This window comes from Sorex fumeus, unplaced genomic scaffold (assembly GCF_029834395.1).
Source record: "Sorex fumeus unplaced genomic scaffold, SorFum_2.1 ptg000051l, whole genome shotgun sequence".
Taxonomy (NCBI): Eukaryota; Metazoa; Chordata; class Mammalia; order Eulipotyphla; family Soricidae; genus Sorex; species Sorex fumeus.
In genome coordinates, this window is record NW_026606108.1 from 41,975,514 (window position 1) to 41,993,716 (window position 18,203).

Below are 18,203 nucleotides of genomic sequence, written 5' to 3' on the forward strand. Positions count from 1 at the left end.
GCAAAGCAAATGCCTTGCCCGCTGTACTAAGTACTAGTACTGTCTCTCCAGCCCAGATAGGATTAGGTATTCTGAAACAAGTGACCCACAAGTTACTGACACTTCAATCAATGCCTCCCCTACGCTCGCATGATAATACATTTGAGTATTTTGAGACAATACCACAAGAAATTCTTTGATGTTTGGGCCTACAATAAGACAGGGGAGAGGGTGGAAACCCTACTTGGAAAAAAAAAAAACAAACAGAGACTAATTGTTGCTTTATAGTTTGCATCACTCAATGTAACAAGATTTCTGGAAACCACAAACCTTGGCCGCGTCTGGGAGCGTGTCAGCCTCATACTTACTGAGCCGTATAAAAGCCCGTCGGTGTCCATGGCCAAGTAATGGCCAGTCTCCGTGCTCTTTATATACACCTCCCCCACGCTTTCCGCACTGAGCTGCAGCTGAACTGAAATAAAAATAACACAAGCAAAAGTAAATAAACACTAAGCCGTAGCCGATAGGGCCGGGTGGCCAGGACAGTTAGCCACGGAAAATTCTGCTCACTCACTGCACAGAGCCCTCGAGGATGAGCCCCAGAGGAATGAAAACAGAGTAATACAGTTCCTTTTTCTTTGCCCTCCAAAGAAAGCTGTCTGTTGGGAGTTATGTTTGTAGAGGAAAGAGGACAGGGGACCCCCAGTCCACCCTCTTACTAGCTGACCCTACATGCACTTTCATGTGCCTCACTCCTGATTCACCTGGAGAAAAAAGAACATCCCTGGGCGAAAAAAATTCACTAGCCTGGGCTCCATCACAACATCACACCTTGGGGTTCCAGTAAGAAGGCAGGTTCGCCACCTGCCCAGGGCTGCCTAGCTGTGGCCCTGACCTTTGAGGTGTGTGAGATTCTGGTGGACAGATCATTATTATATACAAATCTAATAGTTTCTTCTTCTTCTTCTTCTTCTTCTTCTTCTTCTTCTTCTTCTTCTTCTTCTTCTTCTTCTTCTTCCTCTTCCTCTTCCTCTTCCTCTTCCTCCTCCTCCTCCTCCTCCTCCTCCTCCTCCCCCCTTCTCCTCCTCCTCCTCCTCTTCCTCCACCTCCTCCTCCTCCTCTCCTCCTCCTCTTCTTCCTCCTCCTCTTTCTTCTCCTCCTTCTCCCCCTCCTTCTGCTCCTCCTCCTCCTCCTCCTCTTCCTCCCTCCCCTCAAAAAAGAAAAAATCATCCCAGAAGTTAGGATTCATGAGCACATCTGAAATGAGGAAAAACAGTCCCCACCCACATCCTGTGAAGCCCAACTTCACCTGGAGTGGAGGTGAAGGGGGCCCCTGGCATTTGGTCATCTGAAAATGCAGGCATGGGGCAGCCAGCCTCACCTGGCATGGCAGGATGAAGGAGGGAGGGAATTTTGTTCTTCAAGGGACATTTGTCCGTGTTCAGAGACACTTTTGGTTGTGGAAACTGGATCAGGATGGTGCAACCCATAAATATCTAGTAGGCAGAGGCCAAAGACACGCCTGAGCATGGGGCCATGTGTAACAACAAGGAGTGATGGGCCCCAGAATCAGTGGTACCGAGACTGTGAAAACTCAAGGTTGGATTCCTTGGATCCACTCTCTGCCTGTTGATAATGATAGATTCTTTGTGATTTCACTACTGGGCATCTCACTGGCATCTGGTACCCACTGGATTATTTGCAACATGATGGTCGTGGAAAGGAGGTTCACATCTGGAAATCCCATTGATTCTTGACTCTAGTGGACAGTTCCTTGGCTCACCTAACTCTCACAACCACTGTTAGGATGAGTAGTGAACACTAGACCAGGGATGACCATGCTGCCCCAGTTGTTTTCCAAGAGGAGGAGCATGTCAGTCTGGATAACCCAACCCCACAACCTCTAACCCCACCTGGAGACTGGGCAGGGCAGCTGCAAGGGATCCAGGGCTCCAGCCAGCAGATCCCAAGTCCTCATTGCTTCTTTGTTTTTATTTTAAAGTTTCTCTGAACAGGACACATACATTCACATGTTTTAAACTTGGAAGAAATGGAAAAGGAGGCAGAGAAACATCTCTCGCCCATCCCACCTAGAAACTTCTCTCTCCCTTCTCACCCAGCCTCCCACATGCACTAGAAGGGAATGCCACTGTAGACAGAGTCGACCAGATAGACACCCCCCTCCCAGGAGGTGTTCTCCTGGGGACACTGAAGCAAAAAAAGAACCACCTCCCTCCCCAAGATTTAGATGCCTCATTCTAGAGAGTTTTGCATGTAGGAGCATGTATGTTATCTCTCCTACCATTGTTTTAAAAATACAAATGGTAAATGCTATACACAATTTGTACTTTCTCCCCTCCCCTCCCTTCGCCCGTTTTGTTTAGTAACTAACTAGAGATTTTTCCACATTGGTACATGAGCTGCCTTCTTTTTACCACTTGAACCGTGTTCCACTCTGCCACTATCCCACAGGCCTCTGACCATGTCCATACTCATCGCCTGGATCAACTCATCTTCTCTTTCCTTATCCTCTGATTCACCCGAGGTGATCCGCAGTGGCATCACTCTCTTTGAAGACAGAAATTCTCTTGTCCTTGGAAGTCTTTATTACAGAAACTCAAGGCTTCTGCTCACTTCCTGTGGTAAGTGAATTTTATCTTATCACAGGAAGCTGATTTCCATAAAGAAACCTAAAAGCCACGGAGCAATTTTTTCCAATCTTTCGAACTTTGGTGAGTCCTCAATGGATAAAGCCACAGGGATAGGAAGCGGGTCAGTGGTGGTCAGGAACTGAGGGGGAACATGGAAGGGACACAGGGGTTAGGAGAGAGAGGGTTTCTTTTGAGGACAGGAAAATGTTCTACAACTGATGGCAAAGATGTTTTCCCAAGTCTGGATATAAGAAAGAACAATGATGTGTGCCCTTTAACTGGACAAATTGAATGATTCTGTGTTTATCTTGGTGAACTGCTTTCTTAAAATGCTCTTCTTGAGACTGATTAAAATCTTTAGACTTTGCGAAGTGATATCTGCACTTGTTTGTTCATTGCAGCACTCTTTACAATAGCCAGAACCTGGAAGAAACCTGAATGCCCAAGAACAGATGACTGGTTAAAGAAACTTTGGTACATCTACACAATGGAGTACTACGTAGCTGTTAGAAAAGATGAAGTCATGAAATTTATATACAAGTGGTACAACATGGAAAGTATCATGCTAAGCGAAATGAGTCAGAAAGAGAGGGATAGACATAGAAGGATTGCATTCATCTGGGGAATATAAAGAAACAAAATATGAGATTAATACCCAAGAAGAGCTGAGATCAACACCAGGAGGATTACTCCATAGCTTAGAGGCCAGGCAGGCATTCTAGGGGAAAGGGCAGCTCAGTTAGAAAAGGGAGCACCAAATAAAGAGTGTTTGGAGGATCCTCCCAGGAGGGGAGATGCATGTTGAAAGTAGACTCTGGACTGAACATGTTTGCCACTCAAAGCCTCTTTTGCAGACCACAACACTCAAAAGGAGAGCGAGAACACATGGGATTGCCCTGCCACAGAGGCAGGGTGAGATGGGAGGGATGGGGGTGGGAGGGATATTATCCATGGTGGTGGAAAATGGGCACTGGTGGAGGGGTGGGTATTTGATCATTGTATAATCGAAACCCAAGCACAAAAAATTGTAAATCTATAACTGTACCTCATGGTGTTTCACTAAAAATAAAAAATAAATTAAAAAAAATCTTTAGACTTTGTGGATTTCAGAGACCTTTTATATGCTCTAAAGAAAAGAGACCAACATCTCAACATAGGTATGTTTAGAAAAGAGCGAAGTAAAGAGGACAACTATTGATGGGCCACCTATAAGAGCTGAGGCCTTGCCTGGGATTCTGTGTTGGTATAAACACATAATTAAATTATATATATATAGAATTAAAGGTGTGGATGCTGAGTGAAATTACCCTTGCTTCTGTATAGCTGTGCCATTACCGGGCACCTCAGTCACCCGTTTCCTAATCTATGATGATAACATCCTGGTGTTGTGATGATGCATGAAATAGCCCCTGGAAAATTGTCCAGAGTTGTCCCTGTCCTTTTTATTGTCCTCATTGCTTCTCAGAGCATCTCCTACAGAAAGGGGTCACCAGCTGTCCTACAGGTGACTGCACAACCACTTGTGGTTGGTTTCAAGAGAGAGTTTGAAATATCCAGCACACCATGTTATAATTAGAAGGGCTGTTGCCCAGACTGCTTTTTGATTTATAGAGTATAGGCAGGGAAGATTTTGCATAATTCTTTCTGGCATGTGGAGGGCATTGGGTCACACCTGGCTGTACTCAGGAATCACTCCCTGGCAGGACTTAGGGTACTATAAGTGATGCTGGACATTAAACCCTGATTGGTGGCATACAAGACAAGCATGTTACCCGCTGTGCTGTCTCTCTGGCCCTTACCATCATTTGTAATGCCTTTGACCTTCTGTGTCCTTAAATAATAGTAAGCAAGCATTGGCATCAATTTTGAGTTACCAGATGCAGTAGCCCTAGTAGGAACCACACTGTCCTTTGAAGTTTTGGAGCCAAGCATGAATTTCTCCTCTCTAGCTAATAGGTGGTATCTTTGCCCAACAGAAAGCTGTCTTTCCATTGAAAATCTTTCCTTCGGTGCAGGTGACTTCATTGGTGATCTTGTCAAGACATTCTGGATCTCTGGTTACAGCTTCTCACTTAGCATTTGCTGCCTTACCTTAAACTCAGATGCATTCGAGATGGTTTCTTTTCTGAAATCTCATGAACCCACCCCTGCAAAAATCCAGCTTTTTTTTGCTCCTTCCTTACTGTGTTTTCCCAAACTTAGACAGAATTAGGTCCTTGCTTTTCATTTGACTTTAGCTGATGGGAATATTATGGCTGGTTTGGTCTTTTTATTTGAGTGTGGGGAGGTTCCAAAGCAGCGCTCACGGGGCTCTGGAGCACTCCCTGGAGCACTTGGCTCACTCTCAGCCCAGTGCTTAAACCTGGCAATGTGGTGCTGCTCTGGCCTCTTGGTTCTGGGTACCAAGTGGTACCTGGGATCCAGCTCAGGTCTTTATGCATGCCAGGGTGCACTGCAGCTGTCTGAGCTCTCTCTCTCTCTCTCTCTCTCTCTCTCTCTCTCTCTCTCTCCCCCTCTTCCTCCCTCTTCTTCTCTCTCTCTCCCTCTCCTTCTCTCTCTCCCCCCTCCCTCCCTTCCTCTCCCTTTCCCTCCCTCCACCTGTCCCTTCTCCTCTTTATGATTTGATCCTTTATCCAGAACAGTCACACTTTCTCCATATCAGGAATAAGACTGCTTCACTTCCTTATCATTCCTGTGTTCATTGAAGTGACACTTTCCATTTTCTTCAAGAACTTTCCTTGGCATTCATAGCTTAGCTAACTGGCAAGGAGGCCAAGCTTTCTGCCTGCTTTGGCTTCTGACGTGCCTTCCTCATTAAGCTTAATTGTTTCTAGCTACTGATTTAGAGAGATTTCTTCCTTGCACTTGGATTTGTAGAAACCGTTGGAGGGTTGTTAATTGGGCTAATTTCAAAATTGTTTTGTCTTGGCTTCATAGGGTGTCCCAAGAAGAGGGAAAGAGACAAGGGGATGGCCAGTTTTTGGGTCAGGCCAAACATACATATTTATGAGTAAAGTGTGCTGTCTCTTTTTTTTCCTAGAATGAAACAGCACTGTAGCACTGTCCTCCTGTTGTTCATTGATTTGCTCAAGCGGGCCCAGTAAGCTTGCCAGGCTTTTTCGTGCTGGTGAGATACTCTCAGTAGCTTGCCAGGCTCTCCAAGAAGGGTGGAGGAATTGAACCCAGGTTGGCCCGGTCGGCCGCATGCAAGGCAAATGCCCTACTTGCTGTGCTATCGCTCCAGCCCCAGAATTAAATGGTTTCATTTATATAGTTATGGAGAGAGGGAGAGAAGGAACAGGTGGGAGTAGAGAGGGAAAGTGAGGGAGGAGAGAGGGAGAGAGACAAAGAAGGAGAGAGATAGAAAGAGGGAGAGAGAGAAAGAGAGGGAGAGTGGGGAGAGAAAGAGACAGAGAGGGAGATGGAGAAAATGAGGAATAGAGAAAGAGGGAAGAAGAGATAGAGTGAGAGAGGGAGAGAGAGAGACTCATCAAGAACACGGGCTTCTCAGGAAGGGAGAGAACCTAGAATACATGGATACAACCTTAGGTTGAGAGGCTGTGGATCGCCCAAAGTGTCTTCCCAAAATGTTTTCACAAGGACAAGTGATCTAGTCGGATTCCCCCCAAATTGCCTCTTCCTGTGTTGCTTGAGACTTTATGCCATAGGCTTTTATATGTCTTCTGTCTCTGTGGCTGTGAGGGGTGGCGTCCCAAACAGTTGCCATGGAAACATAGCAACATTCAAAGACCACAGACACAGATAGGAAAGATTGACAGCTGGTGAGAATCACTTTGAAGTGAGCACGGACTATTTGAAAGCTGGCACCCACAGCCTGGCCCAATACAGGTTTGCACTGAGCTTCAGTCTGTGGAGGAGGCTGTGGGTGCAGAGTGCAACCCCAGCCCGGGCTGGTGAGATGAGCTGGTGTAGGAACAGCCCGGCAGACCCATGGAAGATGCTACAGAAGTCCCAACGAGCACGTCTTCCTGGCAATCAAGACTTCTTTTGTTTGGGGGTTTATAAATGGGCTGTGCTCAGGGTTTTCTCGGCTCTGTGCTCAGGGATCACTCCTGGCAGTGTTCCGGGAACCATGTGTGGGGCCTGAGATTAAATGGGGGTTGATTGCACACAGGGCAAGTGCTTTACCTCCATCTCTCTCTGGCTCTTCAAAGCAGATTTTAAAAAGCTATTAGTAGACTTTCACTGTCGGAAGTTTTCAGGCTGATAGCAAAGTTGAAGGGAAGGTGGAGAGATTTCCTCCGTGCCCCCTCCTTCCACTATTGCAGCTGCCCCCATCGCCAGAACTGCCTCCTCACCCCCCAGGAAACCAGGGTTTAATATCCCACAAGCCTGCCTGTTATCTCTCAGGACCAGGTTTGTTCTTGGCTTTTCATTTCTGAGCTCCGTTCTGTTCTATGCCTTCACTCTGTGGCCACTTGTCTTGCTGTGGGGTAAGTGGAGTTGACATAGCCGTTTGTGGAGTCCCATCTTGGCCGGGGAAAAGCCTCCCAGAGGTAAACATGAGCCAGAGGCATTTGGCACTTGCTTCAGTCCTCGGCCCCCGGCTCAGAGTGCTAGTGAGAGTTCGTCTCAAGAGTTTCCTCTGTAAATATTATTTCTCCAGGATGTCCAAGTTTCATAGCTCATTTTCACTAGATTTCTTTCTGGCTCCGTTTCCTAAACATATATCCTTCTGCAAGTGGGGGTGGGGGGAGCAGGAAGGAGCAACACCCAGGCTGAGCTGCTCCGGTAACGGACTAGGTGTCCGTCTCCCCCGGGGAACCGAGTTCCAGCTCTCCCAGCCCACATCCTCCTGCAGCTGCTGAGAAGGAGCAGGAGGCCCAGCACAGGCAGAAGGGGAGCTCAGAAAGATGGGGGGGGGGGGTGCACAGCCCCGCAGAAGATGCATCTCCTTCCATGGGTAGCTGGTCAGGGTACCACAGCCACAAAGCCACGCAGATAACTCAGACCAGGGCCAGACCACTGTCCACAGGGAATGGTGACTAGGCCCGAGAGGGCCCGTTTCTTTTCTTTTTATTGAATCACCACATCACCATGAGGTACAGTTACAAAGCTGTCATGATTGAGTTTCAGTCACACAGTGATGGAACATCCATCCCTCCACCAGTGCACATTTCCTACCACCAATGTCCCCCACATCCCTCCTGCCACCCCCCCCACCCCAGCCTGCCTCTATGGCAGGCACTTTTCTTCTCTCTCTCTCTCTCTCTCTCTCTCTCTCTCTCTCTCTCTCTCTCTCTCTCTCCTGTCCCCTCCTTTTGGGCATTATAATTTGCAATATAGATACTGCCAGGCAGGGCCCATCTTAGGGCCTTTATCCAATCAAGGTTCAGATGAGTCCCTGAAGGGTAAGGACAAAGTCCCAAGACAGCTTCGACAAGAAGCGATTCTCTGTCTCTCTGTCTCTGTCTCTCTCTCTGTCTCTCTCTCTCTCTGTCTCTCTCTCTCTGTCTCTCTCTCTCTCTCTCTCTTTCTCTCTCTCTCCTACACACACACTTTTTTTCTCTTCCCAAAATAAAAAAAGAAAATAATCTACTGTGGGGAAAAAAATACAGCAAAATGAATAGTTACAGTAAATTCTTGGTTAAACAAAAAATCGTGACTATAGCCATTTGCATAGCTAGTATAGGGACTAGAGTGGAAAATGTGCCCAAGAGACAGACAGACTCCCTCTTGCCTAGGATGCTCCAGGCAGGGAAAGAGCAAGGACTGAGACCGGGGCGAGGAGAGGAGGGATCAACCTTTTGGTTCTATTTGAAGTCACAATGGCACAGAAACACCAGCTCACTGCGGGCCAAGGTGCTGCTGGTTCGGTGCGGGGTTTGCTTCCTACTTCCTGTAGGTTCATTCTAAAGCCTCCTTCTTTGCTTGCTGGCTGGGGCTCCTGCTTCCTGTTCCCTAGGCCCGGCCCTGTTGGATGACGCAGTTCAGGCTCGACTTCACGCCCCATCTAGCCCTGTACAGAGGGGTCCACAGAGAGGAGCCTTGGCACTGCTTTAGGCGGGGCCCTACCACCACACCCTCTTGATTCAGTTTTCCTTTTCTGGCACTTTCCATCAGGTTAGACTCCGAGAACTGGGGAACAGACCCCTCTGTTCTGTGATGCTCAGTTTCTCTCTTCAGGTTTCTTAGTGGTTTCTTTATATATCTTTTTTTTTTTTTTTTGCTTCTTGGTCACACCTGGTGATTCACAAAGGTTACTCCTGGCTCATGCACTCAGGAATTACTTCTGGTGATGCTCGGGGGACCATATGGGGTGCTGGGAATCAAACCCGGGTCAGCTGTACGCAAGGCAAATGCTTTACCCACTGTGCTATCATTCCAGCCCTCTTTATATATTGTTTGGTTATTTGGTGCATCTATGCTAGCAACTCAATCCCTCTTGACTTTGAGCACTCAATCATTATATAATATCTGTGCCCCCAGTTACCTTGTTTAACTTAAGCTAGGCAGTGACTTTATTTTTAATTTCCTTTTGGGGGCTTAACTGGTTTTGGTGCTAGGAATGGAACCCAGAGCTTCATACAGGTGAAGCCTGAGCTACATCCCTGCTCTTGACTAGGACGTGCTCAAGAGGATTCTGTAGCCAATTAGGACAGACGCGTGTGGGGGGCGTGTGTGGGGGGCGCTGTCGCCACCCCTGTGGCCCTGAATCTGCTTTCCACTGCGGCATCCAGAGAGAGGCCCAGCGAGATTACGTGCCTGGTTTATTCTGAGCTGGAGACTTCCCGTCCCTGGCCGTGTTTACCCAAAGTGAGGTCAGCCTCATTCAGAGCTCCGTGAGGTGGTTTTGTGTCAGTGGCATTTATAATTAAAATGTAGCCACAAGTTGGGCTCCAGAAAACATTAAAGACGTAGGAGGGGGGTAGGAAAGGGGTGGGGGAAGTTTGTGGGAAAAAAGATTCCAGTGGTTTGGAGTGCGTGCGCATACATCCACACACATCTAGATAGATAGAAAAGGGTATTTAGAATGTGTGTCCGCTCACCTTTGGGGGCAGAATAAGGTGTCTGGGAATATTTGATACACTGTATAAACTACATCCTATTAACAAAAGAAAATTTTAACCTAGAGAAACCTTGAGGGAGAAAGAAGATAAGGAGCAAGTGGGGAGAAGGGACTGGGAGCACTATGGTCCCATCCCACCTTGATGAAGGCCCCTGCATGGGGTGAGTGATTCCCCCCAGCCCCCTCAAATCTGCCCCTTCCTTCCTTCCTTCCTCCCTCCCTCCCTCCCTCCCTCTCTCTCTCTCTCTCTCTTTCTTTCTTTCTTTCTTTCTTTCTTTCTTTCTTTCTTTCTTGCCACACCCAGTGATGCTCAGGGGTTACCCCTGGCTCTGCACTCAAGAGTCATTCCTGGTAGTGCTCAGGGAACCATATGGGATGCCGAGGCTCGAACCCAGGTCTGCGATGTGCAAGGCAAATGCCCTACCCGCTGGACTATCACTCTGGCCCAAACCTGCCCCTTTCTGATCTGTGGCAACCAGCCTGTCTCCTGGACAATGGGAAAGCTGGTTTAATTGTTATGCCATGACCACTAAGTACCATTACATCCAGCCAGAGAAGGGAAGCTGGCTTCCCCCGCCCCCCACACACACACCCCCAAAGCAAGCGGGCAGAGGGATTGCACGGAAGGAGGGGCCTGTTCTTTATAACCCGCGACAGAGTTGGAGGCTTTGGCCCGGCAAACTCCCTAAGTACCTTTAGGATGTGGTTTGATTCATAAATATTTCATCGGCGCACACTTTGCTCAGGAACATTTCCATCTGTGTGGCGAATGAGGCCAGGAATAACCCTGCTCCTTCTCTCGTGCATCGGGAGGTTGGGGGGGGGGGGGGCGGGGGGAGCAGGTCCTCGGAGGGGGCTGCAGGCTTCGCAGTGCGGGGGCTTGTTCTCCTGCTTCGTGACTGTTCTGGTTGTTAATCCGGCTGCCAAAGTCGGGGTCCCTCCACTCGAAAAGGGGCGCCAGGCAGGAGCAGACGGGGTGTGTTCCCTGGCCTTGCCCCAGGCACCCGGCCAGGGGAAGAGGTGGGATCGGGCAGGGTTGGCTGGATCCATCCTGGGCACAACACCCCCGTGCTGGCCTGCTCAATGGCCACACGCAGAGGCCCCAGGGGCCTGGGGAGAAGCACCTGCCTCTGTCAGTGAGCGCCACTCGACCTAAGGGATTCCAAAGACAGGTTGGGGTGGGGGGGGCGGCAGTAGTGATGGTGGTGATGATGGTCATGGGGATGCTGATGATGGTGCTGTGATAAATACCCATTTTCAAGCTCTGACAGGCAGTGTGTCAAATCCTTCGACAAGTTTGATCACACTTAACCCTCCCTCTCTCTTAGGAGGCAGGTACTGCCGGCATCTTTGTGTTTAAAATGAGGAGACCTTGGGGCTGGAGAGGTAGTCCCGTGGGAAGGGTGCTTGCCTTGCCTTGAAAACAGTGTTGGATCCCCACCCAGAAATGTGTATGGCCCCCAGGGCACCGGCAGGAGCGACCCCTGAGCACAGAGCCAAAAGTAAGTCCTAAGCACTGCATTTTGGGGCGAAAGAAACTTCGACATTTTCAAGAGCTGTGATAGTACTGATACTAGGCAGTAGAGGGCGACAGAACCACACCAGTGCTTGCCTGCAAGGTCAAGGCAGTTCCAAGCCTGCACAGTTTTCCTTGTAAGCAAGGAATCTGCTAAGACATCCAGGAACTCATCAGTTCCTGGGGGACTTGAAGCGACGTTTTCAGAACCCTGAATGCAAAGTGGAGGGAACTGGAATCTCTCAGGGCTGAGTCCGATAGAACTCACCACTGATGGTGACAGGGACAGGCAGAAATTGCTGTACCCAGGGCAGGACTAATCGGGGAGGGCACTTGCCTTACACAGGCTTCCCACCGGGTCCCCCGAGCAGCGCCAGGAGTGATTTCTGAGTACAGAGCCTGGAGTCAGCCCTGAGCAAGGCTGGCTATGGCCCAAAAACCAAAAGAAAAATAAAAAAAGAAATTTCTGTATTCTCCCCCACCACACTGACTCAGATCTCTCAGCATCCTTTTCCTTGTTCATAGTCCAGGCTAAATGACAAAGCCAACACAGTGACTCTTGTTGGCAGCAAGGTCCAAATGGGAAGCTGCATTTCTGGCTGTCCCGGGAGGGGGGTTTGCTGATGGGACTAGGGAAGGAGTGTGGGGATCCTGTGTTTCCTTGCACTGGGGTGAATATCTGGAAATCCTCACAGTGATGGTGATGACCCGGCTGCCGGTGTCAGGGTTAATACTGTGCGGGGATCTCAGCAAGGTTCCCTGCCAAGAATGTTCACTGAATTAATCTCAAGCCATTCTCCAAGAAACCTAGGTAGGTGGCGGGTAACATTCTCCTGCTTGTCCAGGGGAGAACAGGGAACCATGACAGATCTTGACCCAGGCAGTGCCTGGGTGCAAACCTCCCCACACCGTGAGCACCGCAAGGGTTCCTACGTCTGCCTGAGCCACTGCCCAAACCAGAGCACAGTTAGGGAGCCCCCCTTAGTGTCAGAACCACAATGATGAGGTCACATGAAATTTGTCCACAAAACCTTGGAATGTATCACTTATCACTTAATCACTTAACTTCCCGTTAGTCGTCGATTTGCTCGAGCGGGCGCCAGTAACGTCTCCATTTGTCCCTGTCAAGTGCTAGTGTAGCCCAATGGCATCTGTTCGCTCCGGGAACAGGAATGGCCTCAAACCGATCGTTCATGATCTTGACGAAGAAGTCTGACCATCTGGTAGGTGGGCGGCCACGCGGTCTTTTGACATCCCGTGGAATCCAATCAGTAACAGCTCTAGTCCAACGGTCGTCTTTAAATCTCATTACGTGACCAGCCCATCTGATTTTTGACACCTTGGCAAATGAGACAGCGTCCCTGATCCTTGATCGTCGACGGATGTCAGAACTCCGGATTCGTTCTCTCATTTGAGTGAAATGTGATATTCCAAGCATAGCTCTTTCTATTCTTCTTTGGGAGACCTGAATAGCGTTCTCATCTTGTTTGCGTAGGGCCCAGGTCTCTGAGGCATATGTTAATGCAGGAAGAACAGTGGAATCAAAGAGATGTGCCCGGAGCCGGAGGTTCTTCGTCTTCTTAGCTATTTCTTCGACGTTCTTGAAGGCGTTCCAAGCCGCTCTCTTCCTCCTGCGCAGCTCGGGTGCCAGGTCATTTGTCATTTGTCATTCCCCTTTCAGGAAGGGCCTAACCCCGGTGTCACCCAGGTGGTCTTTCCTTGGTGATTCTGAGCATGAGGGCGTATTCTTAGTGATTCTTAACATGGGTTTAAAAAAAAAGTTGGGAAAATGAAAGCCATGAAGAAATAAAAGCCTTGGGGTGTGGGACAGACCCACAGGCTGTGTCTTTGCATATGCCACGGGCCGTGGGCCACTTTATTGCCAATCCTTTTAGGTGTTTGCTTGAATGTATTGGAGTCTTCAGGACTTCTTCGGAGTAGACATGAGCGTCTCACTTCGTTGTGGGAACAGATGGCATTCTGCAGGCATATCTGAAGGCCAGCTACAGAAACACAGCCTCAAAAGTATAACCCTGTGGCTGTGCCTCGAGGGCCTGTGTGCTGGGCGGGTGGGAAAGGACCGTGTCTCTGAGGACTGTCGGCTGCTGGCCCTGCTCCCTGTGCCCCCGATGGAAGAGTATGAGCAGCATGCAGGGGTTGTCATGAGTTTCATTTGTGCTCAGAGATTTGGTGTTTGTTCCAGAACCCCGAAGACAATCTGATCTAGAAAGCACCAAGCCCAGCCAGGCTGGAGCACTGCTCTGCAGTTTATAGCCCATGGCCCGGGGCTGGAGCAATAATAGCACAGCAGGTAGGATGTTTGCCTTGCATGCGGCTGACCCGGGTTCGATTCCCAGAGTCCCATATGGTCCTCTGAGCACCGCCAGGAGTGTTTCCTGAGTGCAAAGTCAGGAGTAACCCCTGAGCATCGCTAGGTGTGAGCCAAAAAGAAGCCAAAAATAAGTAAATAAATAAAGCCCGTGGCCAGACCTCACAATCGCCCTGTGTCTGTCTCTGTGACCTGTTCAATCACACATTCCTTTCCTTCATTCATAGGCAGTTTTCCCCTTTAGCATGGAACAGGTCTGACCTCAGGGGCTATTCCTAGCACCACAGCAAGGCCAGACACCATATCTCAAACACACACACACACACACACACACACACACACACACAGCACCAGATGTCTCTCAAGCTCAATGGGGTTTTTATTCATTCTCCAAAGTCAGACCTCCACTTATCCCCCCTGCCAGCACAGAGCCCGGCTGGCTCTGATCACCCGGGCACTCTGCTTCCTTGGAGGTCTGGAGAATGACTTTCCCTGTCCTCCTTCCCACAACCACATCTGCGTGATCGGTATCGAGCGAGTGCCGCGTAATTTATGATGTGCAAGACCCCAGTTGGGAACTAGGATTTCAGAAACCAAGCCCAGTGGGAGCCCGGAGCCCAGCCCGTGCTTCTCTGCAGGCTGTGCACCACCTTGGCCCCACTCAGCACCCTCCCTGCCATGCTGCCACTGGACTGTCCAGCCTCAAGGACCGTCTGAAACTAGTTCCAGAGGCTGTGGTGTGAGGTCAACAGAGTCCTTTTAAAACGTTCTAAACGGGACCTCATGGGGTAGGTTGAGCCCTCACAATGCCTCCCTCCAGGCTCCCTAGATTTCTCTTCCCTGCCTCAGAGAGTGCTGTGCCTAGGTGGAATCATCTGGGAGCAGAGGTGAGCTCCAGGGCTCCCATCTGCTTCCCTCGACCCAGCATGACAGCAGAAAGCAGGGCTGTGTGAGAGAGAGTCACTTACTGTGCTGGTCACTGCGGTCCCTGGTCCCATCTACTGTGCCGTCCGGGAGGATGCGCAGGAAGTGGCCCCCATTGCTGCAGTAAAGGAGTTTGGGCTTCTTGTAATTCCCTGGCGGCAGATTAAACTTCTCCATCAGCGCCCCAAAGGTGGTGATCTCCCCTTCGGCCATGGCTCAGCTGCTGCAGCGGCGGGGTCTAGGCTGTAAGAGAAGAAGCCAATCTGTGTGGCAGGATCCTTCTAGCTTGGGTACAGGGATCCTGCCCATGGGGGATGGCCAGTCGGTGCCTCCGGGAGAGGCCAGCAGGGCGGGAAACACAGTCTCCCACGTGCAGCCCTTCCTCAGTACCCAATTGGACAAGCTTGAATCCAGGCAGGGCCGTTTTTAGAACTTCAAGTGGAATCGGTGGGTTCAAAGCCGGTGAGGAAGGTTTGCGGCCCTCCTTCAGAGCTTCAAATTAAACACTGGAGTTGCGCTAAAATAACACCTGGGGTCTTGTGGGAACCCACAAAGGCCAAGTGGCGGGCACTGAGGTTCTGCCCTCTGCCCTCCCGCCACTGTGACCTGGTCCCCGAGGGCCCCGTGGGCAGTGATAACACAGCCCATATACACACTCAGGAACCCGTAGGAGAGACTGAGCCGACGGGCCCCGCCAGCTTTCCACAACAGAGACGGCCGAGGAGGATGAGGGAAGGAAAATTCAGGGGTTGCCGGCAAGAACAGGACAGGGCCCGAGACACCGGGTGGGGTGGCGAGTGGGGTTTTCAACGGCCAGTCTCTGTGCCAAAGGACGTGTTCTAGACGGATGGTTACACAGAAGGCTCATCACTGCCCACTCCACAGGAGAAAGTGGGTCTGTCCATTGTACCAAATTTTGCCCTCATTCTTTTCTCCTGAGAACTGCTTCCTATGACAGACAACCAGGCCATATACCATGATCCTCTAATGCTCTAGACCTTCATTGAGATAAACCCATTCTCTCTCTCTCTCTCTCTCTATATATATATATATATAAATAATGTATATATATTCAATATATATTTTATATATATATATGTATTGAATCACCATGAGATACAGTTACAAAGCTTTCATGTTTGAGTTTCAGTCACACAATGATCAAACACCCATCCCTCCACCAATGCACATTCTCCACCACCAGTGTCCCCGGTATTACGCCCCTCTTTCCAACCCTCCCCCTGCCTCTATGGCAGACAATTTCCCCCATACTCTCTCTCTACTTTTAAACCCGTCCCTCTTGCTTGTCACGCCTGGCAGTGCTCAGGGCTTACTCCTGGCTCAGCCATCAGGGACCAGATGAGGTGCCAGGGATTGTACCTGGGTCAGCCACACCCTTAGCTGCTGTACTACTACCAATCACAAATCTCTATTATTATGTAAAAATTCTTCCAGTAACCCCTCTATGGATTATAAAACCAAGTCCCTAATGAATGTTAGAATCTTATAGTGTCTACTGGCCCCACCACATAGGAGAATGAATTACTGATGACCATAAGGGCTGAGATCAAAAGGAGAAAAAAGCAATTAAGAACTCATTGTACCCTCTACTCATCCATCCATCCACCCATCACCCATCCATCCATCCATCCATCACCCATCCATCCATTACCCATCCAGCCATCCATTCATCACCCATCCAGCCATCCATTACCCATCCAGGCATCAACCCATCCATCCATTCATCCACTACTTATCCATTCATCCATCCATTCATCACTGATCCATCCATCCATCCCATCCATCCCCCATTCATCCACCCATCCACCCACCCATCCATCCATCCATCCATCCATCCATCCATCCATCCATTCATCCATCCATCCCTCCTCTCCCTCCCAGAGTAGCGTCATGAAGTGACTCACATGGAAAGCAATTTTATGATAAAAATTTGAATATTTTGTCGTGGTGAACTTGGACTTAACATTCCCATAGGAAACTTCCATTTGTCTCTGCCCTGTCTCTCTTTATGCAGCCAGACAGATCAGTCAGTGTCCTCAGTTTTGGCTATTGTTTGAAGTCCCTCCAAAGGCCACCCTCCACCAAATAAAATAAATTGGCATTTATCAGATAAATGTATTGAAAAGCTAAAAGATTGTTCCAGCTCTCCTCCTTCACACACAGTAGAACTCTGTCTAGCTCTTTTTATACCATAAAGTGACAAATAGAAAATTCAACTTTTCACATTGTGTTACAGGGAAGAGTGCAGTGCTGACTTCAAACTCCCTGTTGCATTTCCTTCCTAAACCCTCCTTCTCCCAGGGCTAGAGCCATAGCTCAGCAGTGAGGGCATTTGCCTTGTTTGTGGTATCTTTCCCATCACCACTTCACCTGAGTATATGAGACTTAATAGATACCTATCTTTAAAAATGACTAAGAGACCATCAATATTTTTCCCAAGTCCTTCATAAAGCATAGACCTAATTGAGCACAGGAGACAATAATTGTATACTGCCAATTATACGTTGGTACCATCTCACTGTACATAGAATGATTTGCGTGACCAGTCTCCAGTGGGCAGAATTTTGTGTCTGTCTTGCTGAGCCCCAATGGAGGTGTGGCACCTCAAAACTTTTACTCACTTTATTATGCTAATTAGCCATAGGCATCATTAAATCGGGAATCCATGTTTGATGAAATAAATGTAAAGGTGATTACTAAGAGAAAAAAAAATAGAATATACTGATTCCAAGCAGAAACAGGTAAGGAAAATGAAATAAAATAGATAATAGTATGCTTTTCCAAAAGTATGAAAAAAGAGGAAATAGAAAATTGCACAAAAGTAAGTGACAAAGGGAAATTAAAATATGTTTACAATTACAGTAAATGTAAGTGGGGTCAGTTTACTCTAGGTACCAAATAAAAGAATAATCTATTTCTGATTCTAATAAATATTTAAAACATAAAGACACAGGAAGTTTCAAGGTACAGGGGTAAAAAACAGATACCAGACAAATAATAACAAAAAGAGTAGTTTGAAGCAAAAAATAATCATCGAGAATCAAAGGAACCACTTCATAGTAAGTATAAGTATTCAATATAAAGATATAAATATTCTAAATTTGTATGCACCTAATGATCACTTGATCACTTGACTTCCTGTTAATCATCAATTTGCTTGAGCAGGCTCCATTTGTCCCTGTCGCGTGCTAGTGTAGCGAATGTAGCACCTAATGATGACCTCAAAATAAATAAAATAAAATGAATAAATCCAAAACAGTGGTGTGAGACATTAACACATATGTCATCGATGATGGAGCAAGCATAAAAAATTATTATCAGGGCTTTAGAAAATTGACACACACAAGTAGCAAGATTAACTGAGTGACTCTAGAACCAGGCACCCAGCAATTTCTGACCACTGCTCTGTAGAGGAGATGTGGCGCATGTGTAGAATTTGATCACACGCAAGACGGGATTCAATAAAATAATCCATTCCTTTCAGAGTGTTCTTTGGGTAGTGTGGAAATTATCCAACTCATCGAATTAATGACAAAACCCTTCCATTTTATCTTTCTACTGTCTCCGAACCCCCTCTTCTTTCTTGCTGCAGCTGCCTAAGTGATCCATCATCACCAGGAGTCATCATCATGGGGGTCTCTTGTCCTCCTGGGCTCCCTCCATCTGCCCAAAATTCTGTTGCATTAATCAGGCCATCACCCCTTCGCTGAAGATCTCTGAGTCTGTGGCTCCCTGTTGCCATCACGATTAAAC

General features: G+C 48.3%; 1 protein-coding gene and 1 long non-coding RNA gene across 2 annotated transcripts in view; both read right to left on the reverse strand.

Annotated features, from left to right (window-relative positions):
- The window catches only part of LOC130033130 (uncharacterized), a 202,105-nt gene that overhangs the window by 8,542 nt on the left and 175,360 nt on the right, over nucleotides 1-18,203 (reverse strand). The gene's annotated exons all lie outside the window — the stretch shown is intronic.
- Nucleotides 1-18,203, reverse strand: part of FGF1 (fibroblast growth factor 1) — a 95,539-nt gene that overhangs the window by 7,772 nt on the left and 69,564 nt on the right. The window contains exons 2-3 of the mRNA XM_056124846.1: nucleotides 14,474-14,672; nucleotides 348-451 (exon numbers count right to left, since the gene is read on the reverse strand). Of these exons, the coding sequence (XP_055980821.1) occupies nucleotides 348-451; nucleotides 14,474-14,642 (273 nt within the window). The 5' untranslated portion in view covers nucleotides 14,643-14,672. The remainder of the gene's footprint in view (nucleotides 1-347; nucleotides 452-14,473; nucleotides 14,673-18,203) is intronic.